The sequence below is a fragment of the Rattus norvegicus genome, chromosome 20 (assembly GCF_021556685.1).
Source record: "Rattus norvegicus strain SHRSP/BbbUtx chromosome 20, alternate assembly SHRSP_T2T, whole genome shotgun sequence".
Classification (NCBI taxonomy): Eukaryota; Metazoa; Chordata; class Mammalia; order Rodentia; family Muridae; genus Rattus; species Rattus norvegicus.
In genome coordinates, this window is record NC_141553.1 from 12,984,040 (window position 1) to 13,008,859 (window position 24,820).

Genomic DNA, 24,820 nt, shown 5'->3' on the forward strand with positions numbered 1-24,820 from the left:
GATTACCCCGTCTTACTATTGAACTTGGTTCTCTCACTTGAATCTAAAGCTCACTGTTTCAGCCAGTCTAGATGGCTCTGGTGCCCTGAGGTTTCATTTCTGCCTCCTGCATGCAGGGATTATGGGTAAACCCTCTTGTATAAGAATGTGATCCTGGAGGGGCTGGGGATTTAGCTCAGTGGTAGAGCGCTTGCCTAGGAAGCGTAAGGCCCTGGGTTCGGACCCCAGCTCCGAAAAAAAGAACCAAAAAAAAAAAAAAATGTGATCCTGGGGTTTTGAACTCTTGTGTCCTTACACATCTCGCAAGGGAGCTCAGCACCCATGGAGCCATCTCCCCTGTCTCAAAGCAGGGTTTACTAAGTGCCTGCTCACAATGACAACAGTGGGCATCAGGTGAACCTGCTGGTTCCACATGGGAAGAGTGGAGGCGGCGATGGACACAGTACAACTGGACACACTTAGAAGTCTGTACACACAGTATGGCTGCTTCTTCAGAATGCATCTTTATGACCTGTCGTATCACAGGGCGATTTTGAGATGAGTCTAACAAAGCAATGGGAACCCTTCAGCTTGTGAAGCTTTCGGAGGGACCTGGATGAGACCCCTTTCTACATCTGGGCAAAATATTGTTCGTTGCCTTGATCTCCCAGTATGTAATATGCTAAGAGGCCCTGACCCTGGCAAGTCCAATCCTCCTATAGATCCATGTACATAGACGTGTCTACACAGCACATATACACATATACATAGAACTCCATTCTGTACCTGTAGGCTAGAACCACACCCCACCCCAACTCCCTAGAGTCACCTGAGGACCGCTCAGGCTCGCCCGCCTGGGTTTTCTTAGATCAGAAAGACTTGTTTCACAGTCTTCTGGGGCTGGAAAGAGCCGTGTCTGGTTGACCCCCACCGCCGTGGTAGCAGCGGGTCACCTTCATGTCATCCCATTTCTGGCTTATACTTCTGCCTCTTTCTGACCGTGCTTGTGTGAGTTGGGGTCTGGACAGGGCTGGGTGGGTACTGAGTGTTTTAATTTTCGTTCTTGCGACAGTCAGCCTTTTACCCTTTGCCCTGGATTCGTGCGGGCAGGTCAGTAAGCACAGTCAGTCTTGTCGCATGATCAGACTTGCTTGGCTTTGAGACATTTCCTCCAGTGTCTTCTCAGAGTGCTCCCCAGGATGCCAGGGCTGGCATCCCAAAATAGCAGGGACGCGCTGTCCTTACTGCCTCGCAGGCTCTGGCGAGCCACAAATATCTTGCACCTGTCTGCAGAGCCAAGCCTCTTCTCAGCAGAACACTCACGGTTGGGCGAGGTATTTTCCGGATTACCGCCATTTGCAGTTTGGGAAAATCATGCTCTGAAAACGTAAGCTGGGTCTTCTTCAGATAGAAGGGCGTGTCCCGTGAAGAAGTCTCCCTGGCCATTGACCCTAAGCAAGAAGCGTGGTCCAGAAGTAGCTACAGAGGGGCCAGTGCTCACTGTCCAGGGCTGTTCCATATGTTCTTGTATAAAACCCAGACCTGTTCGCAGGCTAATAACCCTTGGACGTGGTAAGAGAACTGAGTCAGTCAGTTTTATGTCGTTTGAATGTCTGTGCCTTACTACAGTGTTTACCTTCGCTCTAAGTAGTGTTCTCTGTGCACCGGCTCTCCCTGACACTTTCCCGGGCATGTTTGGTCTGTTTGTTCGCTAACCACTTAACCACATGTAATGCTTTCATGTATGAAAATACATGAATGTTTGGAGAAATCTAAAAGTATGTTCTTTTAAAAAAGTTCTTGAAAGGGGTTGGGGATTTAGCTCAGCGGTAGAGCGTTAGGCAAGCGCAAGGCCCTGGGTTCAGTCCCCAGCTCCGAAAAAAAGAAAAAAAAAAGTTTGTGTGTATGTGTGTGTGTGTGTGTGTGTGTGTGTGTGTGTGTGTGTGTGTGTGTGTGTGTGTGTATGGTGTGTGTGATACCAGAAGAGGGTGTTGGATCCTCAGGAACTGGGCGATGGGTGCTTGATGGATGCTGGGAACCAAACTTAGGACCTCTGGAAATTCAGCAAGTATCTCTTAACTGCTGAGCCATCTCTCCTGCCCCTAGAATGCCATTTTTTATATTGGCCATACCTAATCACATTAGCTTTGTGACTGTCGTGAAACCTTGTAAGATTCCGGTCACAGACCTGCGGAAGTGCCTCACCCACTCCTGAACATGTATGCTCTGGGTCTATCCTGCTGCAGGCTTCCCTAGGACAGACCAGGGTGTTCTGCCTGATGGTTCGGCCGTCTGGTGGGAGGTCGGGCTGCCTGCTTTCTGCTTGCTTCCCATGGAATACATACGTCCTTATAGATACATACTTTATTATATGTTTCTGTCAACTGCCTTCAAGTCCTTCCTCCAACAGAGGGAGAGTGAAGACTGCAGAGCTGTGCCTCCAGCCACGGGTCCTGCAGCTCTGCTTTAAGGCAGAGGGCCCAGTGTCAGCCTGTTTAGCTGAGTTCAGGGGACTCCCTGCTTCTTTGCTAGCCTTTCCTAGTGGGATCCTACAGGAGACCACTGTTTTCTCTGCTCATGGTCACTGAGGTCACAGAGAGCCACCGCCCAGTACAGGTGACCAGTCTGGTAGTCTCTCCTGTTCTACTGCAGAAGAAATCAAAAAATAACTGAAAAAGTATCATTTGTTTTCCCTTTTGAAGATTTATTTTTATTCACACTATATCTATACATATATATATGTATGTAAATACAACCTGTTTAGTCTGTATAATGTTACACACACACACACACACACACACACACTTACCTTTATCTGCTAAGCCATCTCAACATTGTAATTGATGGCATCCTAATGTATATGAATGCCTTTCCATACAGTTGGTCTTTAGTGCTTCAGTGCATCACTACTGTCTTCTGGCTGCTGATACGACAGGGTAACAGGACCTTAACAGCCCATTCTCAATTTTGTGTCTCTTGCTTGTGTGCTAAACACTGGGCACTGGGACTGTGATGGTTTGTATATGCTTGGGCCAGGGAGTGGCACTATTTGGAGGTGTGGCCTTGTTGTAGTGGGCGTGGCCTTGTTGGAGTAGGTGTATCACTGTGGGTGTGGGCTTTAAGACCTTCATCCTAGCTGCCTGGGAGTCCGTATTCCAGCAGTCTTCAGATGAAGATGTAGAACTCTCAGCTCCTCTTGAACCATGTCTACCTGGATGCTGCCATGCTCCCACCTTGATGATGATGGACAAACCTCTGAACCTGTAAGCCAGCCCCAATTAAATGTTGTCCTTAGAAGAGTTGCCTTGGTCATGGTGTCTGTTCAAAGGAGTAAAACCCTAAGACCGAAGTTGATACCAGGGACTGAGGTATTGCTATGATAGGCCTGACCATGCTTTGGTTCAGAAGAATGTGGATTTTGGGGCTTTAGATTTGGAAAGCAGTGGAATGCTATCAGTGGGCCTTAATGACCCATCCTACTAGGAATATGAAGACTTTGTTATTGAGAGCAATTTGAACTGTGCAGACCTGGCCCAAGAGGTTTCAAGGGAGAAGCATTTCAGTATGTGGAATTTTGTGGAATTTTGGTGAATGTGGTTGCTTTTTGCCCTGGTCTGAAGTGTCTACCTGAGGCTAAGGTGAAGAGATTTATGTCAATTGCACTGACAAAGTCTCAGATACGCCCAGCAGAGACTTTGTTCTCTGGTTAGGCCTAATGAAGAGCATTCTGAACAAGCATGGTAAGTTTAGAAAGGAAAACTATAAAGTCTATGGTTTGAGTACTAAGGGGGCACCAAGAGGTGAACTGGAGCTGAGTCCTGTGTTCTAGGAGGCAGCAGATGAAGAGAATAGGACTTGGGGCAAGATCCCATACATGGAAACCAAGAGATAAGGCCAAACAGGTCACTGAGTTCAAGGCCAACTGAGACAGAGGAGCAAGTTCTAGGTGAAGAAAGGCTTGAGTCCTGGTGTGGTAGTGTACACCTTTAATCCCAGGAGATGTGTGTGTAGATCTCTGAGTTCAAGGCCAATCTACAGAGCAAGATCCAGGACAGCCAAGCTTAGGCAGTGAAGGAGCTGGAAAACAGAGAGCTGGTGATAACATAATAGAACGAGGAGGCCATGTTCAAGCTCCTGCAAGGAGCAGAGCTGGGCAGCTTTGGCCATGTGGCTCTGGCTTCAGAGTCCAGAATAGAAGGGACTGCTGGGACAAATGATGATGGTTAACTGGAGCTAAGAAATTTTAGTGGTAATGAGACCAGCGTCAGTGAGGTGAAATCTGGGAAGTGTTTTCTGAGAGCACAAAGAAGCTGTGTTCCAGAGAGAGCCAAGGTTGTGCCTCGTGCTGCACCTGTACTTGGTAATGTGTAAGAGTCACACAGGAAGCCATGACAGGTCATGAAGAGCAGCTGAGGTTTGGCACTGTGAGAGGCCATTGGTGAAGGTGCAGCCTCGGTTCTAGTAGATGGCCCAGGACTGATGGGGTCAGGCAAAGGAGTTGAGGCTTGGCACCATGAAGAGGGCCTAGGAGAGGCCATTAGTGAAGCCTAGTTACAGCAGAAGAGTCCAGAGTACTGGAGTTGCCAGTACCATAGATGATCACCAAGAACAGCACAGCAGTGGAGTGGGGTCAGCCAGAGCCTAGAGCGCTACAGAGGGCAGAGCTGGAGAAGGGACCCAAGCCCTCTGGAGGAGCCCAGAAGAGCATGTGTGGATCCCAGACGTTGGAACAAGAAGCCGTGAAGGTGGAAGTTGCCTTGGAGACCCCGAGATGTTAGAGAGGCCAGAGCTGTGGGATGTCCGCCAAGGCAATCTGCTAACAGGGAGTGAACCCAGCCCAGGGGAAAAGTTCGTTGCATTCTACAAAGTTAAAAAGGGAGCAGAGATCTGGAGAACACTTTGACATCAGACATGGAGATGTTTGGAGTTTGCCTGGCTGCTTTCCCGTCTTGCTTTTGGGGTTACAGTTAAGTGATTGGGTGAATCTCGGAAGAAACTTTGAAATTTGGACTTTTAACTTTGTTGGGACTGCTATAGTCTCTGCGGACTTTGGAAATTGAACTAAAATGTACTTTTTTTGAAATGCTACTTTTAGGTGTGGCCCCCATTGAACAAGACTGTTGGGGCCTGGGAGTGAAAGGTGATGGCTTGCATATGCTCAGCCCAGGGAGGGGCACTGTTTGGAGATGTGGCTTTGTTGGAGTGGGTGTGTCACTGTGGGTGTGGGCTTTGATACTCTAATCTTAGCTATCTGGAAGCCAGTCTTCCTCTAGCAGCCTTCAGATGAAGGTGTAGAACTCTCAGCTCCTCCCGCACCATGCCTACCTGGATGCTGCCATGCTCCCACCTTGGTGATAATGGACTGAACCTCTGAACCTGTAAGCCAGCCCCAATGAAATGTCCTTAGAAGAGTTGCCTTGGTATGGTGTCTGTTCAAAGCAGTAAAACTCTGACAAAGAAGTCAGTGGGAATTCTGTGATTTTCAAAATCAGGTGGCTATTAAATGCTAGCACCACCATCTGCAGTAAGCGTTCTGTTCGTGTTTGATGGGATCAGGGCAGTTGTCTGATGGCAGTACAGCTCAGCGGGGCTTAGTCCCAACTACAGAGACCTTGCCTGTGCTGAGAGGTGGACTGACATGGTGGTGACTGCACAGGAAGGTGAGTGGCTAACAGGGCAAGCAAAGCCTAGGTGAGGTGAGGCTTTGGGGACAGTTGGATCCAAATGTGTGGGGTGAGGTTACATGAGGGGGCGTAGCCTTCAAAGTATTCTGCAAAGGCATGATTTACATGTCAGAAATTCTCAAAAATAGCGAAGGCCACTTAAGATCTGCGCGTATGCTCATGCAAACTCAGTAAAAAGAAACTGCATACATGTAAGACGTTGAGACAGGAGGATCCCAAGTTCAGGGCCAGCCTAGGCTGCATGTTGACGTCCTCTCTCAAAAAAGCAGAGGGGAGGCAGTTAGCAGAGTTAGAAATCACACTGATAAGGAAATCATAAAGGTGATGCAGTGGCCACCCGGGGGAATTGAGGCTCATACTTCGTTGGGTGTGTGTGAGAAAGGCACAGAGGGACCTGCAGTTGCCTGAGAGCCAGTGCAGTCAGTGGCCCCAGGCAGGTGCATCTGTTGTTCTGGTGGTGCGTATGGCCGTGCCTGTGCACAGCAAGGGAAACTTAAGTGTAAGCTACCACATTACCACTTGCACGGGAGTTGCCTGTGAAGCTCAGTGGTAACTCCAGCTAAGAGAAGGGCAAACGTTCCTTTAGGCAGACCACACTCCAAAAAATTCTGTCTTCATCGTGACATAGTCTTACTAGCATCTTTAGAACTCTATGTGTTCAGTTGAAGTAACATTGAGAAAATAACATCGTGTGATTATGTCCATGCTACCAAAGTAGCTCATGCCTTAGCAGCTTTCCTCCGTGAGCTCATACCCCTTCCCTTCCATCCTCTGCTTTTAGGTTCCTTGTACACTTACTAATGCTTTTCTTTTTCTTATTTTTAACCCCCTGGAGCTGAGGACCGAACCCAGGACCTTGCGCTTGCTAGGCAAGCACTCTACCACTGAGCTAAATCCCCAACCCCACTAATACATTTCTTTTTTTCTTAATGCACCTCTGAACAATACACTGCGTAACTTTGTTTTTGAAATTTTGACTATCCCTACTCTACTTATTTACTGCTGTGTGGGTGTGTGTGTGTGTGTGCGAGTGTGTGCATGTGCATATGTGTGTGTGTCATCATGCATGCGGAGGTCAGAGAACAACTTGCTGAAGTCAGGTCTCTCTGCCATGTGGGAGTCAGGCTTTGAACTCAGGTCCTCAGGCTTGGCGGCAAGAGTCTTTATTTGCTGAGCCATTTTGCTGACTTAATTGCCTCCATGGTAACAGAGGATCGGCATGGTCTGTGAAAGATAATTGGTCCCTTTTCATTGCTGGGCTTCCTTCTGAGATGTGAACCAAAGTAGTGCTGGCTGTTGGCTTTTTCCATTTTCCCACCTTCGTCAGGTTTGCTCCTGTGAGCTTTGTTTTGTGAATCTTCTCACACCAGAGCTCAGAGCATTCTGCACACATCCAGGATGCTTTGATCTCTGGACTCTCTCTACTGAAAGCGCCTGCAATTGGCACCTCCTCCTCTCTTCCACCCTTCTCACCCTGCTGGTTTTGTGGCTACGATATGACGTCACGTGTCACAATCTGCATTTCCTTATTACTAAGAAGATTTTCGTCTGTCAGCTCATGTGTTTATAGTCAGTTTGTGTTTTTTGACTGGAAGCCAACCAGTCCCTGTGATCCTCCTGCCTCTAACCCTCTCGGAGCTGGGTTTAGGACGTGTTGTTCAGGATGCCTGGGTTGCTATGTGGATGCTGATTTCTGAGCTGCAGTCCTCATGGCTTCCCACTTCTCTTAACTACGGAGCCGTCTCTCTAGCATATCCTGTTTAATTTTTGTGCTTTCTAGGCCACTGACTTCTCATGGGCCGCTGGCCCATCTGTGTCCCACTGTATAGTTCTTTCTTGTCATAGTCATGGGTAGGTGCGCTCACCACTTAGTGCTGTGCAGCGTACAGCGCCTCTGCTTGGAGGCCACTGGTCTTAGGCTCCTTGTCTTTTTCTCCTCTGACCTGGAGCGTGTCGGTACTTCAGCTGATCCGGGCTCTGGTACAGATGTGGATGTGTGTTGGGGCGGGGGGGTGGTGGAAGTGTGCCTCTGTTTGACCAGAGGAAGATGGCTGCTTTGTTCTGCCTGGTGCCTCCACGGGCCTGTGTGGTAATTGTACTTTTCTCTTTCATTTGGAAAATGCCAAAATTCTCTGTCACTCACAGCTGGCCCAGGCCAAAGAGACTTGGATTAATGCTGCTGTGGTATTTTTCCCTTGTATGCCAAGCTTCTGCTTAGGACATCAAGGGAAGCCCGAGTGGCCAGCAACAGAACAGGTCTACCTGCTACCTGTCCTGACCGGAGGCTGAGACTCTGAGCCCTTGTTTTGTCTGCCTGTTTTGTTTTGGAGTCAGTGCCTCTTACATAACCCTGGCTGTCCTGAAACTCAGTATGTAGACCAGGCTAGCCTCAGACTCAGATCCTCCTGCCTTTGCCTCCTGAGTATTGGGAGAGAAGGTATGAGCCACCGCTCCAGGCTTGCCTCTGTTTTTGAAGAGAAACATGTATGAAGGACCCGTGTCTGCATGTTGACTAATTTCATGGTGAGCGACGAGGCCCGGGGATTTTTATTTTGAATGATTATTTGCAATATGAATCTGCCCTTTCATTTCTCATGTATCAGGGAATATATATACTTCAGGAAGTAATAAACGATGAAGAACAGTGCTTTGACCTTTACTCACTCTCGCGCTCATCGCCAGCCATGTTTTTATTTAATATAATTTAAAAATCGTGACAGGATTTCCCAGCAGTCACTTGTGTTAGCCCAAGCTGTTTTGACAGCGGTCTGCCCCTTTTTCTCAACAGGTGAGGGACCAGGTCTTCTTGCTGAGCCGGGAGTTAGAGGAGTGCCGAGGGGAGCTGGAGCAGCTGCAGCAGAGGCGCGAGCGGGAGAACCAGGAGGGCGCCACTCTGATCTGCATGCTCAGGGCTGACGTGGACCTGGCTCAGAGCGAAGGGTCAGTGCCTCCATCCTGCATGGCCGCTCCCGGCCCGCTGTGCTTGTTGTTGGGCTTCTGAACATATTGTCACCGGGGCTTAGAGACACCAGCCATGCTGTTCTCCAGTCCTAACGATTCAACGTTAACTACCTGCATACCCGGACGCGATCACAGCCCCTCACAGTTTACCAAAGAGCAGCCAAATCTATTGTATTAAGTCCTGTAATCATGGCTACCCTCTCCCGACCGCCCCCCAAATGAAAGCATTTGCAGACATGTGGTTAGCATTTTGTGAAGGAGCAAGAACAGCTCTGATGATAGATTTTTTTTTTCCCTATCTTAGGAAAGCCCTCCGAGATGCCCTGAGGAGACTTCTTGATCTGTTTGGGGAAACGCTGAAGGCAGCTGTGACCCTAAAGAGCCGGATCAGTGAGCGTGCGGGGCTCCTCCTGGACCATGAAGATGCTGTAGATACAAGCGGTGCCCAGTTAGCAGGTACAGACACCCACCAGGATGGGTGTTGCCTGTTACCTCTGTATCCCAGGAAGGGGACCCCAAATGCCCTCGGGATCTTTGTTCCCCATTGGTTCCCATACTCCGGAGAGCAAGGATCAGGCCTAGGTAGAACGACCTGAGTGTGAGGTTGGTTCCTAGTGTGCTAAGGAGGTGAATCATGTGTGTCTTTCCCACCCCACCCCCACCCCACACGCTGGTCCCAGGTCGGCCCAGGTAGTGAGCTCACTGAATGAAGGTGTGGGTGTCTGTGTGTGTTTGCCTTGTAGCTGCAGCCCTTGGCGAAATGTGGCCCGACGAGGGTCTACTAGACATAGACAGAACCTTGCCAGAAGGGGCAGAGACATCGTCAGTGTGCGAAATCAGCAGTCACGTGTGTGAGAGCTTCTTTATGAGCCCCGAAAACACCCAGGAGTGTGAGCAGCCGATTCGGAAAGTCTACCAGAGCCTCAGCACCGCCGTGGAGGGCCTCCTGGACATGGCCCTGGACTCCTCCAAACAGGTGAGGCCCAAGCCCCATGGCAGAGGCTGCCGGGTGAGTGGGTAGAGGAGACAGACGAGTCACTGATGGGGCGGCACAGACACCTCGGTGTTCCCAGCTCATCCCGGCTTGCAGGATGCAAAGATATCGTCATTGTCCGGGCACATCCGCATTCACGGTGCTCCCAGCATGCCTTATTTCCACCGTGTGGTTGGAGACAGAGACCTTAACCTTTTTTGGTGATGTTTGCTTTCTCTTGTTGATTTTACTCTCTTATGGCTGATTGTGTAAGCTTTCAAGTACGCTTCTTTAGTTGACATCTTTCTGAACTAAAATTTTCAAGGAAGCATCCCGTGAAAACAGCCAGAATCTTGATTGATTCCCCAGTCCGATCCTCAGCACCGTGTAAACCAGGCACGGTGGTGCATGCCTGTGGTCCTAGCACTTAGGAGGTAGAAACAGAAGGATCAGGGGTTCAAGGCTATCTTCTGCTTAACAGTAAGCTTGAGCCCAACCTAGGATAGATAATGTCCTGCCTCAGGGCCACGTGTGTGGACTTTTAGTCCCAGCACTTGGGAGACCAGGCTGGTCTGACAGCAGGTTCCAGGCCTGTTAGGGCTGTATAGTGAGACCCTGCCTTTGAACTAAAAACGACCACCATCAATCAAAACCTATCAGTCCACCTTTTGCAATTCACTCATACTATAATGCTTTGTATTTGGAGCTTATCGTCACTAAGATGTGGAGTTTGTTATTAGAACATTTTTAGGTAATTGGAAAAGGTATTGAATGGAAACACGGAGCTGGAGAAAGCAACAGATGACTTCTCCTAAGCTTAGGGGCTCACGCAGTAAGGGTTTCTGTGTGAAACTTTCCTGGGCCCTGATGCTGTGTTGTCCATTGGGGGCCTGTGGGGTGTGGGTGTGTCATGTTTGAGGCCCGTTTAGGCCCAGATGCTGGGAGGGGATGTCAGAGGAGGCTAAGGAGGAGCCTCGACCCATGTGGAGACTGCTCTGTTACCACGCATAGCCCTGCCACCAGGACTAGTGGTGGGGACTCTGATATTAACAGGCTCCCCACCTTCTCTTCCCTTCCTCCTCCTCTTCACACCTCTGTGTTCATGCATACATGGGATTCTCCAATGTATTTCAACAGCTGGAGGACGCCCGCCAACTCCATCGCTGTGTTGAGAAAGAGTTCCGGCACAGGGATGAGGAGATGGCCCAGGCTGTGCAGAAGCAGCAGGAGCTGCTGGAACGCCTGAGGGAGGAGAGTGCGGCCAAGGACAGGCTGGCACTGGAGTTGCACACGGCTGAGGGTGAGTGGTACGTGGTGGGACGAGGGTGAGGGCCAGCTTGGCCCCTCGGTAGTTTTCTCTGGTAAGTTGCATTGGCTCTGGGAAGCCACGTTGGTGATCCATCTGTGCGTGGGCTACAAGGGTCCTGTAGTGACTGGAATCACTTGGCCCTGAGCTCTCTTGTTCTGTGAATCAGTGTCACAGGAGCACCTCTGGCAGGCCACCTGCTCTGTCACACAGATGGCACCTCTGTGCAGATGAATGGGCTGCCTGCTTTCAGCTCTCTTCAGGGATCAGGTCTTGTCTAGAACTCTTTCTGAGGGTTACTGACTAGGAGCGGTCTGCTCTGACCTTCCGGTTCTCCAGCCACATCAGCTTTTTGTACAGGCCCCCCTGCAGTCTCTGTCACCCTTCCACATGGTTTGCCATATCTGCCTGTGCTTGGCCTGTCTTTTAGGTCTCCTTGAAGGCTTCAAGGTGGAGAAAGCAGATCTGCAGGAGGCGCTGGGCAAGAAGGAGGAGTCGGAACAGCAGCTGATTGTGGAACTAGAGGATCTGCGAAAGCAGCTGCAGCAGACTTCCCGGGAGCTGCTCACTCTGAAGGAGGAGAACTCGGTCCTGTGGAACCAGAAGGAAACTTTCACCAATGAAGCAAAAGAAAGAGAAGCTGGTGAGAAGTGTGATTGGCAGGAGGCTGAGTGGGATGGGAAAGAGAACAGAGCTGCTGGTCCCGGAATGCATGAAAACTTGGTCTTTCTGAGAGAAGTGCAGAAAGCAGGGGGGCGTGTCTGTGAGAGTCTATGATTGCCTGGGATGTTTTATGGGAAGCACTGGCCGCAGGAAGGACCCCTGTGTAGGGTGCAGCATCCTGTTGCTCTGCAGTGGTCCGGAGGGAGTTTGTCTTCATGGTTGACATTGCTCATGAGCTGTGCCTCTAGGGAAGGCAGCAGGTTCATGTGTCAAGATCTGGAAAAGGAAGGGTCCTAAAACCACACTGAAAACGAGTGTCTGGCGTTAGTCCTGTGAAGGAGTTCGTATGTGCCAGCTGCCTTGGAGGAGCTCTAACAAGTAAAGGAGGGAAGGTTTCTTTTGGCTCGTGGTCTGGGAGGTTTCAGACACGGCTCCTTGGCCTGCTTGGTTTTAGGCCTGTAGAGAGGTAGCATGTCGTGATGGGGTTGGGTGACAGAGGAAAGCCCCTCCGCTCCCTGCAGTCCAGGAGGAATGAGAGCTCTCACCCCCAAACCATTAGGCAAGGGTTCTTCCACTGGTGGGCGGAGCGTCATGGCAGGCCCTCCCACAGGCCCCAGCTCAGAAGAAGACTGTTTGGGGCCACACACGCCATTTTCCATGAGAGCTTTTGAGGAAACATCCAACATTTAAACCATAGTACACTTTGATCAGATCGTTTTACTTCCTGGAGAGGCAGGGTCTTCCTGTGTAGACAGGTTAGTCTTTTTGCTATCCTCCTGCCTCAATGCACCTGTGTTCTGGGACTATAGCATGCCAGCAGGCTGTATTTTATATAAAATATATTTTTAGATTGGACATAATACATACACTGAATGAAGTGTCATTTTTGACCTGTCAGAAACACTTCCACTTCCGTGTGTGCCCTGACCTCTGTACCTTCCTTCCCATGCGTTCTTTCTGTGTCTTTTCAGCTTTCCTTCTGTGGGAATTAGCTGGGCAGGCAAGACCCTTGTGAGCCTCACTGTATTCTGCTTCTTGGGCTTTCATAGCCTGCTGGTTTCTCCCTGTCTGTGTGTGAGATGAGCTCTGCTCTCAACCTATTCTTTATGTCTTGCTTCTTGTTAGGTCTCCTTTTCTCTTCTGGGACAGTTCTCAGCTGCTGGACCTTCCTTGTGCTTGCCCTGTGCCTGCACACCTTGTGTTTTATTAACACAAAGATAGAGTCTCTGAGGGCCAGTGGAGTACTTGGCAGCCTTGAGAAGTACCCCGTATGCATATTCTGGGTTTCTTTGGGAATCCTTTGGGACTGCCACCGCTGTTCCCCTACGTCTTTGTCTGTGGCAGTCACCACAGTATGGCCTGGGGTTCTGAGCAACACCATGGCTGGGTTGCGCCTGTGTGTTCCAGGCAGAGACCCAGGAGGAGGTGGGGCCCGTGCAGGGACCTGTCGTTGGCCCTCTGGCCTCAGGGAATCTCTTGTCCATTGATCAAGCTCTTGTGACTTCTCCAGAGTCTTGTAGGCTGGACCTCACTTGGAATTGATAACACAGCCTTAATTTTCACTCTTGTCCCTTTGTCCTTGTGCCAGGGGGCCGTAGTTGTGAGCTTGTTCACGTGTGCTCGGCCTCGGCCTCTCTTGCTCTGAGCCGACACTCAGCACAGCAGCTGGGGCTTCCTCGACCGCAGGCTTCTGCAGTCACCTGGGGCCCTCTGAATATAAACAGCTCCCAGGACCTTGGAGAACCCCATTCTGCCTCTCTTTCCTTGGGCTTTTCTTCTAGTTCTTCACGTGTGCCATCTTCTGTTTTCTCTAAAATGACCTCCTGAACCCCCGTGTACCAGGCTCTATGTCCACTTGAGGGCAGCCAGTGGTGTCGTGGATATGCAGGGCCTACACCCTGGAATGCTGCCGGCCTTTGCTTTCTCTGCTGTTCCTGGTCTGGGTCTTGTTTCCCTCCCTGTGATGCTTTCTTTCCCGTTACCACAGGCACCCCTGTCTCTGCAGGACGCGAGGACGCAGGTCTGTAAGGAGTGTGGGCTCTGCATGCTCCTGTGCGTTTGCTTCAGATCGCTCAAATTACTAAGGAACAAATGCCTGGTAGCGTTTGCCGCAAATTAGTGATGATGTTATAATCTTTAATAACCGTTCCTAAAAATCGGCAGCACCACCCATGTTAGTGTCCTGGTGGTGTTTACCCTTTTCTCTAATGACTCTTCCGGTTATAAGTCCAGTTTGTGCTGTCTTGCCAAAATTGATGCTGTGACCATTATGCTGTTTGCTGGGTCAGGTCCCTGTGCAGAGAGCTCCTGGCGGGGATCTGGGGAGGGGCTGGGCCTGCCTGTGGCTCTGTGCCTTGTTTGACTACCCTGATGGAAGTTCTCATCTCCACAGCCCCCAAAAGCCATGGCCCCACCACTGAAGGGAAATGGAAAGTGGTGCCATCAGGCCTTAAAGGGACCTGCGCGTTTCTTCATGACGCGGCCATGCCGACTGGCTAAGCTTACACCTTCCCCTTTAAGAAAGCTTGTGAATGACATAGTTACAGCTGCATGTTAAGGACAGTTCCCTGAAACTGCTGACTTCCTAGCATGGACATTTTTTGATAATGCTACATTCGTGGTAATAGTTTGTCAGGAAAGTAAGAATTTATGAAATTCACTGGGACAGTGATGCAGCCTTTAATCCCAGTAGATGCAGTTGGATCTCTAAGTTCAAGGCCAGTCTGGTCTACATAGTGAGTTCTAGGACAGCCAGGGATATACAGAGAAACCCTGCCTCAAAAAGACACAATAAATTAATTACTTAAATTCATATCCTGGGGTTGGGGATTTAGCTCAGTGGTAGAGCGCTTGCCTAGCACGCGCAAGGCCCTGGGTTCGGTCCTCAGCTCCAAAAAAAAAAAAAAACAAAAAACAACAAAAAAACAACCAATGACTTCATGGAATTCATAGACAAATGAATGGAACTAGAATATCATCCTGAGTGAAGTAACCCAATCTCTCTTTCTGTCTCTCTGTCTCTCTCTGTTCCTCTCTCTCTCTCTCTCTCTCTATCTCTCTCTCTCAAAAAAAAATTCATATCCCTACATGTTGATAATCTCCCAGGATTTGTCACTAGTGAATCCTTTTTTCTAATATTTATTCATTTTAAATATGTGAGTACACTCTCACTGTCTTCAGACACACCAGAAGAGGTCATCAGATCCCATTACAGATGATTGCGAGCCACCATGTGGTTGGTGGGATTTGAACTCAGGACCTCTGGAGGAGAACAGTCAGTGCTCTTACTGGCTGAGCCATCTCTCCAGCCCATAGTGAATCCTTTTAAAGGAGAGGTTTGTTAATGTGTTCAATTCAGATGGGGCCTTCTGTCCGTGCCTTACTTCATTTGCATCACTGAAGTCCTGGAAAAGGAGTTGCTATCTGTGTGTTTATTTTGTGGCACTGGTGATCACACGTAGCGTCTGTAGCGTGGCAGATGACCTCTCTCCCACCCCCAGCTCTGGCCTGTGTAACTTGTTAACTAATAGAAACTGGTCTCTGGAGGCCAGCAAGTCCACGGTGAGGCAGGTCTGTGCCTCAGAAGCTGTGGTTCTCTTCAGGATGGTACCTTGGACACTGGTTGCACAAAGCTGAAAGGCCAAGAGAGAGCAAGAGAAAGAATACCCCCCCCCTTTGTTGGAATTAAACTCATTCCCGAGGGTGGGGTCTACGTGCCAAGTTATATCTCAAAGGCTCTCTCATAACACCTTTTTTTTTTTATTCTAAACAATTTTATTTTAAAGAATTATTTATTTTCTGTATATGAGTACACAGCTGCTGTCTTCAGACACACCAGAAGAGGGCATCAGATCCCATTACAGATGGTTGTGAGCCACCATGTGGTTGCTGGGAATTGAACTCAGGACCTCTGGAAGAGCAGTCAGTGCTCTTAACCACTGAGCCAGCTCTCCAGCCCCTCTCATAACAACTTTGACAATTAAACTCCAGCCTGGATTTTACAGGGGACAGGCCTTCAAACCCTAACCCTAGTTATTTAAACCCTGTTTTGTTTTAGTAAATGCTCTCTGTTTTCTCTGAGATACGGCACAGTCCTGACACAGCTGATGTCTCTGCCTCCCCACTAAGCTGTCAGTAGGGTGGAGTCTTTAACCCATGCTGAATTTCACGTGGGAGACTAAATTTTCAAATTATGGCACACCTCTGATTTACCAGGACACACTTTTTGGGAGAGTGGAAAGGGGGTTGAGACACGGTCTCAGTGTAGATCAGAAGTAACAGAGATCCACCTGCCTCTGCCTCCCAAGTGCTGGGGTTAAAGGTGTGCACCACTACCCCTGGCTTCCGGACACACTTAAGTTAGGCTTCTAAATTTTAGCCAGTTTTTACTTAAAAGATGTGACTTTTGTTTTCAGAAGTAATTTGTATTTTCGGAGATCACCTCACAGAGTTGTGAGTGTGTTAGGGTGTGGGCTCACGGTCTGATGGGAGACAGGCTGGTTCAGGCTTCAGTTGTCACAACTGTGCAGAGGAGGAAAGGTTTTGGAGGGGACGAGGCTTGACTCTCTTCATGAGGCATGTTTGAGTCGCACGCTCACCAGGCAGCTGGATGTGGTGATGGCTCTCTCCTAAGGGCTCCCCTGCCGTTACAGTTTGGATTCCTATGAGCAATCTGTCAGGGTCTGGCACTGACAAGCTGCCCGTCACGAGCCTTGCTTGGTACAGCCAGTGCTCTGAGGTAGGACTCCATGTCTGTTTTCTTGGCATCCTTAGCGCTGCAGAAGGAGGTGGAATCTCTTACCAGAGACCAGTGGGAGTCCCGGAAGCAGTCTGAGAAGGACCGCGCCACCCTGCTCTCTCAGATGCGTGTCTTGGAGTCTGAGTTGGAGGACCAGCTAGTGCAGCACCGGGGCTGTGCCCAGTTGGCTGAGGAAGTGACCACCCTGAAGCAGCAACTGGCCACCCTAGACAAGCACTTACGTAGCCAGCGCCAGTTCATGGATGTAAGAAGGCTCTTTTGTTTGGCTTTTTATTTTGTTAATTTTCATCACTAAAACTGACTAGAGCACAAAGAGCTTCTGTGTTGTCATGTTGTGTGTGTAATGCTCATAGCAGTGGCCTTGCTGCCTTGACTGTTTCGGGGACTTGTAGATCCTAAGTGAACATTCTGTCATCTTCTTGACCCATATCTCTTCCTACTATGATCTTGGGAGAAAGTTCTGGCAGTTGAGCTGTGCACTGGTGACCTAAGAGGCGTTTAGAGTTGATTTCTATAGAGAGCAGAGCTGTCTGTGCTCACTGTGGCTTCCTGCCCAACAGTTTCAAAACGCTGTGACTTTGTGAGAGGTCCCCTTTGCAGTTTATCGACATATCATTTCTTTTAGCTCCATTTTGAAAACTTGGCAAGGGCAAAGGGGTTGTTGTTGGGTAAGTGGACATGTGTGGTGTGTGGCTGCAGCCTTATTCTGTGGCTTTGTCCCCCCAAAGTACTGTCCTCACATGTGGCTTCCTGTTCTAGGAGCAGGCTGCTGAGCGGGAGCACGAACGAGAAGAGTTCCAGCAGGAGATCAAATGGCTGGAGGGGCAGCTCCGCCAGGCCACCCGGCCTCGGCCTCCGGGGCCCCGGGACAGTCAGGTAGGTCAGCCTGTGGTGTCCCCTGTCTGTGGGTGACTGGTTACTGCAACATTTTAAAGCTTTGTTTTCCTTTACCCTTTGCCTTCCCTGGACATGGAAACTCCAGTGCGCCAAGCTAGATGAGGAGGTAGGATGAACAACACCTCCCAGCTTCCTAGCACAGCTCTCCCACACCCTGCCTGGTGGTTTGCTCCTGTTTGTGCTGCCCTGCTGCTCGCTCTTTGCTTTTGTTTGGGACTGTGGAAGTCTGCAACCCCCTGTCAGATGCAGCTGTAGTTGATTTGCTCATGCTTTTTTTAAAAATGACACATCAGGAAAGAATGGGTTCCCAGGAAGTTGTGAGGCATAGACCTGGTTCTTTGTTGAGCGAGAGCCCTGCTGTCCAGCCTTGGGCTGAAGGGATGCAGTGAGGCCCCGCTGCAGCCCTCCAGTGCCACAGGCCTCCCGATGCCTTCCCATGAGTTAGTTCTTCTCACACTATTGCATGTTAGATGTAAAACAGGAACAGTGGCAGTTGGTCCAGGAAGGAGGCTGACGTACAGTACGTAATTCCCTTTAGGGATGAGGGTCAATAGATGAGCAGGCTTCAAGGCCATGATTGGATCTCCAAGTGAGGGAGAGAACATTGGGGAGAAATAGATGGGGATAGTATATAAAGACTGAGCATGATAGGACCTCAAAGGGAAGGAAGAACGGGCTTCCCTTCAGTAAGCTTGAGAATGACTGGGACACAGCTCAGCCTTCAACAAAACATCCATGCATGTATGTAAAAAAAATTTTTTTTGATACATAGCTCTGGCTGTCTTGAAACTCACTATGTAGACTAGGCTTTCTTTCAACTCAGGGACCTGCCTGCCTCGGCCTGCCAAGTGCTGGTATTAAAGGCACACTCCGTCACGACTGGCTTTTCTTTCTGTGTAGCCCTGGCTATCCTGGAGCTCTATCTGTAGAACAGGCTGGCTTTGAACTCAGAGATTCACCTGCCTCTGCCTCCAAAGTGTGCCACCATAGCCCAGACTTTTTCCTTCCTTTGTTTCGCAATTCTTTTGTAAAAGTGCTTTTTATTTTTATGAGCATTGGTGTTTGGCCTGCATCTGTCTCTGTGTGAGGGTGTCGGGTCCCCTGGAACTACAGTTACAGACAGTTGTGAGGTGCGGGTGCTGGGAATTGAAGCCAAGCTCTCTGGAAGAGCAGCCAATGGTACATATGGCAAAACGGGGTAGAAGAACCAGGCATCATAAACAGAGCTGTCAAAGTCACTGCCTGCCTCTTGATACTTTCTGGGAGAGGTGGAGGGGGCGTGGCCTGACTCAGGCTGGTTTTATTATTGACAGTTTAATTTGGAAGGTTTTTTTTTGTTTTGTTTTGTTTTAAAACTAATGTTCTTCATACATTTGTTTCCATGTTTAGGTGGAATTGTTACAAGAGAAACTGAGAGAAAAATTGGATGGGTTTAATGAATTGGTCATAAAGAAAGATCTTGCAGATCAACAGTTATTAATCCAAGAGGAAGAGATTAAGCATCTCGAGGAGACAAATGTCAACATTCAAAGACAGATGGCCCAGCTCCAGGAAGAACTGGAAAAACAGAGAAGAAGCACAGAAGAGTTAGAGGTAAAGCTCCCGGCTAGGTCGAAGCACTAAGCCGGGTGTGGGATGGGTCACGTAGGTCCAAGTACTAAGCCGGGTGTGGGGTGGGTCACAGGGCTTCGTGGGGCCGGCCATGCACAGAGCTGTAGTGTCTCTTGGGCACGTGGCTTGAGACTCAGGAAGGGGCTTGTACCCTGAACCTCATAGTAGGCCTGGACAGATGTCCCTAGTGGCCTTGGGGCAGCAGGCTGGCTTTTTCAAGATGGGGCTGTCTCAGTCCCTAGACTCAGTTGTGTCTGTGTTTGAGCGACTAGTTCAGGACTTGAACTTGGGAGTTTTCGTTTGCTTTTTGTCATCAGATGTTACCAGAGTAAGAGCCAAGGAGACATGCTGTTCAGCAGTCAGTAGCTCGAGGGAGACAGGAGTCCCCCTTGAGGGGTTAGCGCAGTTTTCAATAGTGTTCCCGAGGGGAGCTTTTTTCAAAAGTGCTGACGGGAACCTGAATTCTCCTTGTTCTCTTGATTCTCCTATTTAACCTGCGCACTGAGGATTCCTACCCTGCTCCAGTCACTTCCTACAGCTCACCTCAGGGCTGTTGCAGCCTTATCCTTTGACTTGAGCTCACTGAACTTTAGATATAAAGAGATAGAAAATGCCTGTTTGTTCTCCTCCCATTGGACCACTTGACATTGTTTGCCAGTTTCTTTATTCCCCAGTGTTTTGTGAGCGTGCTTACTATGGTAAATGTTCTCTGAAACATTACTTTTTTTTTTTTCTAAGATTTATTTAATTTATATGAGTCCACTGTAGCTGTCTTCAGACACACCAGAAGAGGGCATCAGATCCCATTACAGATGGTTGTGAGCCACCATGTGGTTGCTGGGAATTGAACTCAGGACCTCTGGAAGAGCAGTCAGTGCTCTTAACTGCTGAGCCATCTCTCCAGCCTAAAACATTTCTTTAAAAAATATTGCTCTATTATATATGTGTGGCTGTTGTATCTGCATGTATATCTGTGCATCACATGTGTGCAGTGCCCTTGAAGGCCAGAACAGGGCATTGGGTGGAACGGGAATTATAGATGGTTGTGAGCTGTTCTATGGGCTGGAGGGAATCGAACCTGTGTCCTCTGGAAGAGCAACCAGTGCTCTCAACTGCTAGGCCGTCCCTTCATTCCTTGGATACTTTTTCATACATTCATGTTCGGCAGTTGGACATATCGTCCAGCTTGTCCTGTTCTTGTCTGTTCTGTGTTTTGTAATTGCTACTAGCCCAGTGGACACTTACCTATGCTGTTCAGTGATTACTTGTAGCAGTAGGTCAATTCCAGTGTGATGGGCCCCAAAGTTTCTGTTTGTAAGTGAGTTTCGGAAACGGTGTCTTTCAGTATTTCTTTGAGTTTCTATAATCATGCCCTTGTTCCCCGTTAGCCTGTTAATACAGTGGTGTGCGTGGTGGCGTTTGCAAGTGTGGAGTCAGCCTCACAGCTCCCCTGCTCATCGTGCTTCCTTCCGTGTGCAGATGTTCTGCGACATTATCTCTCTGTCCCCACCAGGGACATTAGTCAGCTCTTGAGCTCTTTGTGTCAGTTTTTTTCCCCTTTTTCTGCTTTTGGAAGAAATAGTCCAAGATTGGTATTAATCCTTAAATGTGAAGCTAGATTTTTGTTTGTTTTGTGGTTTTTGTCTGTCTTTTTTTTTTCAAAGATGTATTTGTTTATATATGTGAGTACACTGTAACTTTCTTCAAACACACCAGAAGAGGACGTGGGATCCCGTGGTTGTGAGCCACCATGTGGTTGCTGGGGATTGAACTCAGGACCTCTGGCAGATCAGGTGGTGGTGCTCCTTTTTTTTTTTTTTTTTCCGGAGCTGAGGACCAAACCCAGGGCCTTGTGCTTGCTAGGCAAGTGCTCTACCACTGAGCTAAATCCCCAACCCCAGTGGTGGTGCTCTTAACCGCTGAGCCATCTCTCCAGCCCCGTTTGTTTCTGAGACGGGATCTTTCTCTGTGGTCCTCGCTGTCCTGGAGCTCACTCTGTAGACCAGGCTGACCTTGACTCAGAGCTCTGCTCACCTTGGCCTAGGATTGAAGACGTGTGTTTTCCTGCCCAGCTGTGAAGTAGACTTTTCAGTGAAGCCGCCTGATTAACCTTTCTTACTGCGGTTTGATCGCATCTTTTTCATTTCCTTACTAATTACAGAACAAGTAAAATTAATTTCCTATTGAGAAATTTAGAGCCTTTCTTCCTTGAAGTATTTTTTTTGGCCTGTCCTATTTTCTCTTTGCTTAGTGTTCTAATTACAAATACACCGCATACTTTTCATAATGTGGATAATTTGAGCGATACATATTTTGTGGGGGCGGGGCGCATGCTCAGACTCATCCTTGAAGATCCTTTCCGGCCTGCGTGCAGCACACAGAAAAGGTGAGCAGATTGGAGCTTTCTGTGCATTTAGAGATTGTCTCACTCTTCTGTTGCTGTCATAAGACACCATGACCAAATCAGTTTACAAAGAAGGCGTTTATTTGCGGCTCACAGTCTCAGAGGGTTAGGGTTCCTGGCCATCGTGGCAGGAAACATGGCAACAGGCAGGCATGGCGCCGGCGTGGTAGATGAGTGTTTTCTTCTTGCTTCACAAGCAGGGGGCAGAGAGCATACTGGGAATGACCTGTGCTTTTAAAACCTCACAGCCCGCCCCAGTGACACACCACCTCCACCAAGGTCACACCTTCTAACCCTTCCCTAACCTTTCTACTAACTGGGGACCCTGTATTGTGGGGGCCATCCTCATCCAAAGCGCCCCCGAGAGTCTTGTTTCACGTACCTTCTGTTAACTGTAGAACACATTTCTGGGAACTGGCGTGTGGCTGATACCATTCAAACCGAGCTGGGGGCAGGAGTGGTTGGGGAACTACTTGATTTGGGTTGGGTTGGGTTGGTCTGGTTTGGTCTGGTTTGGTTTGGGTTTTTAAGACAGTTCTCACTACGTCAGCCATGCTGGCCTCCTGCCTTCCAAGTCCTGGGATTAGAGGTTGTACCTAACCACACCCACTGGCTTTCTAGTTTTCATTTTTATTATGGGCCTGGTTTGTATTTGTGTGTGAACTAGGAAGTCGAGCTTGCAAGACTTAGGGTAGGGTTAGGCTTAGGGTTAGGGTTAGGGTTAGGGTTAGGGTTAGGGTTAGGGTTAGGGTTAGTTGTTTCCAGGCCCTGGGTATTTCGAAAGCACAATATGAGACGTTCATTACTTGACAACGTTTAGAACTCGAATCGGTCAGACTGTCCCTGGTTTTGGTCACTGCGTGTGACAGCAGCTACAAAGAGAACAGAGTTGGGCTGTATTGATGGGTACAATCCCACGTTCCCACTAACTGTTTCTGTAGGTTTATTTCATATCTGAGTTCCTCTAAAGTTCCTGGGGACTAGGTGAAACGGCACACCACGAGCATATTCTTTCTGTCTGCGAAGGGGGTTCATGTCGTACAAGCCTCCACCGTGCCTTCGGTGTTCACTCCGGTGGCTGGAGGAACAGTGGCTGTGGGCCACTCAGCTCATCACACAGCCTCTGGCCAGTGTGACACCTGAAGCTTAAATTACTGCTGCAGGAAAATGAAAGAAGTCAGTCAGAAGGATAACAGTAAGGGGTCTCATTGGTACAGCCGGAGGTGTGTCAGCCTCACAAGTAGGCACAGAAGACTAAAAGGCCATAAGCATCCTTGGCTGAAGAGAAGCTCAAGTCGGAGTTTCTGAGGTTAGACACAGGGCTATGCTGAGGTTCGCAGGCGTCCTCTCTCTGAAGAGCAGGTGTAGTGCGTTTATAGTGTTTGGATTTACAAAACAGAAAGGCATCGGAGGTGGGGTGGGGTACTGTTGGTTTGTCCCTGTCTCTGTTCTTTTCAGGAGTCAGACCTCCAGGCTTCTGTGTCCTGGAAAGGGGAGGCGCTCAGGCTGACTCGTGTCTCACCACCTTACGACGTGTGCTTCCTCTTTAGGTTGTGAACAGCAGGAACTCTGAGATCGAAGAGCTGAAAGCCATTATCGAACACTTGCAGGAAAACCAGGAACAATTACAGAAGGCCAAAGCAGAGGAAATTGAGCAGCTGCATGAAGTCATCGAGAAGCTGCAGAGTGAGCTGAGCCTCATGGGGCCCACGGTGCATGAAATGAGTGACCTTCCGCCTGGCAGCCTCCACACGGAGCTGTCCTGCCTCCAGGCGGAAGGCATGGGTGGCCAGGCCCTGCACAATGAGCTGCAAGCTGCACAGGCAGCCAAGGGCGCCTTCGGCCAGCTTCTGGCAGACCATGGACACAGCCAGGCCCTGGAGGCACTGCAGGAGCGGCTGCAGGATGCAGAGGCGGCGGCTGCCAGACACCTGACTGAGCTAGAACACTGTGTGGCCCTCAGACAGGCTGAGGTGGAAGCCATGGCCTCTCGGATCCAAGAGTTTGAAGCTACCCTGAAGGCCAAGGAAGCAATCATCGTGCAGAGAGACTTAGAAATTGATGCCGTGAACAAGTGGAAAGTTAGCCATTCCGTGGAGCTGGAGGCCCTCCTTTTGGCGTTGGCCCACTTCCAGCACGCTGTGGAGCAGCAGACCTCTGCCACCCCAGATGAGCCACCCAAGCTACAGCAGCTGCTTGTGCAGTGCGCTCGCCTCAGCCACCAGCTACACGTGCTGTACCGGCGTTTCCTCAGGTGCCAGGTGGAGTTGGGCCAGCATCAGCCTCGTGTAGCGTCTGTTGGCTGTGCGGACCCTCCTGCAGAGGCACAGGGTAAACGAGATGGTGAACTGGAACAGGACGGAGTCAGCAGTGGGCTAGCCTTGGCTCCCCACAGCCTGGTTGCTCAGGTAGGCCTCCATCCTTAGGGGCTACAGGAGGTAGCCTTCTGCGTCTTCTGCCCGGAGCTACTGCTTCTGTCTTTTGACCTTTAGTGACTTCTTTTTATTCTGCACACTGTGCTGCTCTTGTCATTGGTGGCTCCTGTTGGGCAGAGAAGAGAGCCTGGGGTTTGGGTCACCTGGGCTCAGTGGCTCCCTCTAGTGAGTGACTCCTGCTGGCTTTAAAATTATTAGCATTTTAAGTCACTTCAACTTTTTAAAACAATTCTTTCAGTGTTCCGGGTACTATACACAGTGATACAGAGGTTACTTGGCACTAATTTCATGGGGTTTTGTGTGTGTTTTCCAATCAGTTCTTTAAAAAATAATCCTATCCTATTTTGAGCTCCTTTATTGTGGAGCAGAAGGCCCTACCCAAGCTGTCTTTTAGAAATGTCTCAGTTTGACTCTGAGTATAGCTTTCAGGATTAGCTGCCCTACTGTTCCCACCTGCTCCTCTTGCCCGAGGCTCCACCCTGGGGTTCCCTACCCCAGGCATCCTTCTACTTGTGTCTGACGGACGTCCTCGCCCTGCTGTGCCTTTGGCCCGGGTGTGGGCGGTGAGCAGAGCCAGAAGAGCTTTCCTCCAGGGCCTCTGCTCGTTTGTGGTGCAGCTCTACTGCTCAGGTGGCCTGAGGAGCAGCCAGGCCACATCTGAATCCCTGACTAACCCAGCTCCAGTGTTAGGACATTGGCTCCCAACCCATGGGGCACGAGACCCTTCTGGGAGTCTAATGACCCTTCCCGGGGGTCATGTATCAGATGTCCTGCACATCAGGTATTTATATTATGATTCATAGCTACAAAATTACTTATGAAGTAGCAATGAAAACACTTTGACGGTTGGGACCTCACCACAACATGAGGAACTGTGTTAAAGGGTCGCAGCCTTAGGGAGGCGAGAACTGCTGCTTTAGGATAATCCACAGTCTGCCCGAGACCTTGTGACACCAAGGGATGCCAGCCCCCATGAGGTGACTAGAAGCAGAGATGCTTTTAGTGAAACATGCAGTGCCCTGGAGCACAGAGAGTGACAGCAGGGGTCTTGAAGGGATGCTGGTGTGTGGGTGTGTGGGCTTGGTGGCCGGTGGCTTGGGGTAAGGTGCGCTGGGCCTGCCCGTGCTAAGTTGGGCCAGGCTCTGCAG

General features: G+C 49.5%; 1 protein-coding gene across 45 annotated transcripts in view; it reads left to right on the top strand.

The window, feature by feature from the left end:
* Positions 1-24,820, top strand: part of Pcnt (pericentrin) — an 84,857-nt gene that overhangs the window by 28,031 nt on the left and 32,006 nt on the right. For 12 of the 45 annotated variants that reach the window (NM_001427002.1, XM_087597448.1, XM_087597464.1 and 9 more), the window contains 10 exon segments: positions 8,452-8,603; positions 8,929-9,080; positions 9,368-9,600; positions 10,735-10,897; positions 11,334-11,546; positions 16,340-16,569; positions 17,085-17,201; positions 17,308-17,328; positions 18,612-18,815; positions 22,788-23,645. In NM_001427002.1, the coding sequence (NP_001413931.1) occupies positions 8,452-8,603; positions 8,929-9,080; positions 9,368-9,600; positions 10,735-10,897; positions 11,334-11,546; positions 16,340-16,569; positions 17,085-17,201; positions 17,308-17,328; positions 18,612-18,815; positions 22,788-23,645 (2,343 nt within the window). 45 annotated transcript variants of the gene reach the window in all.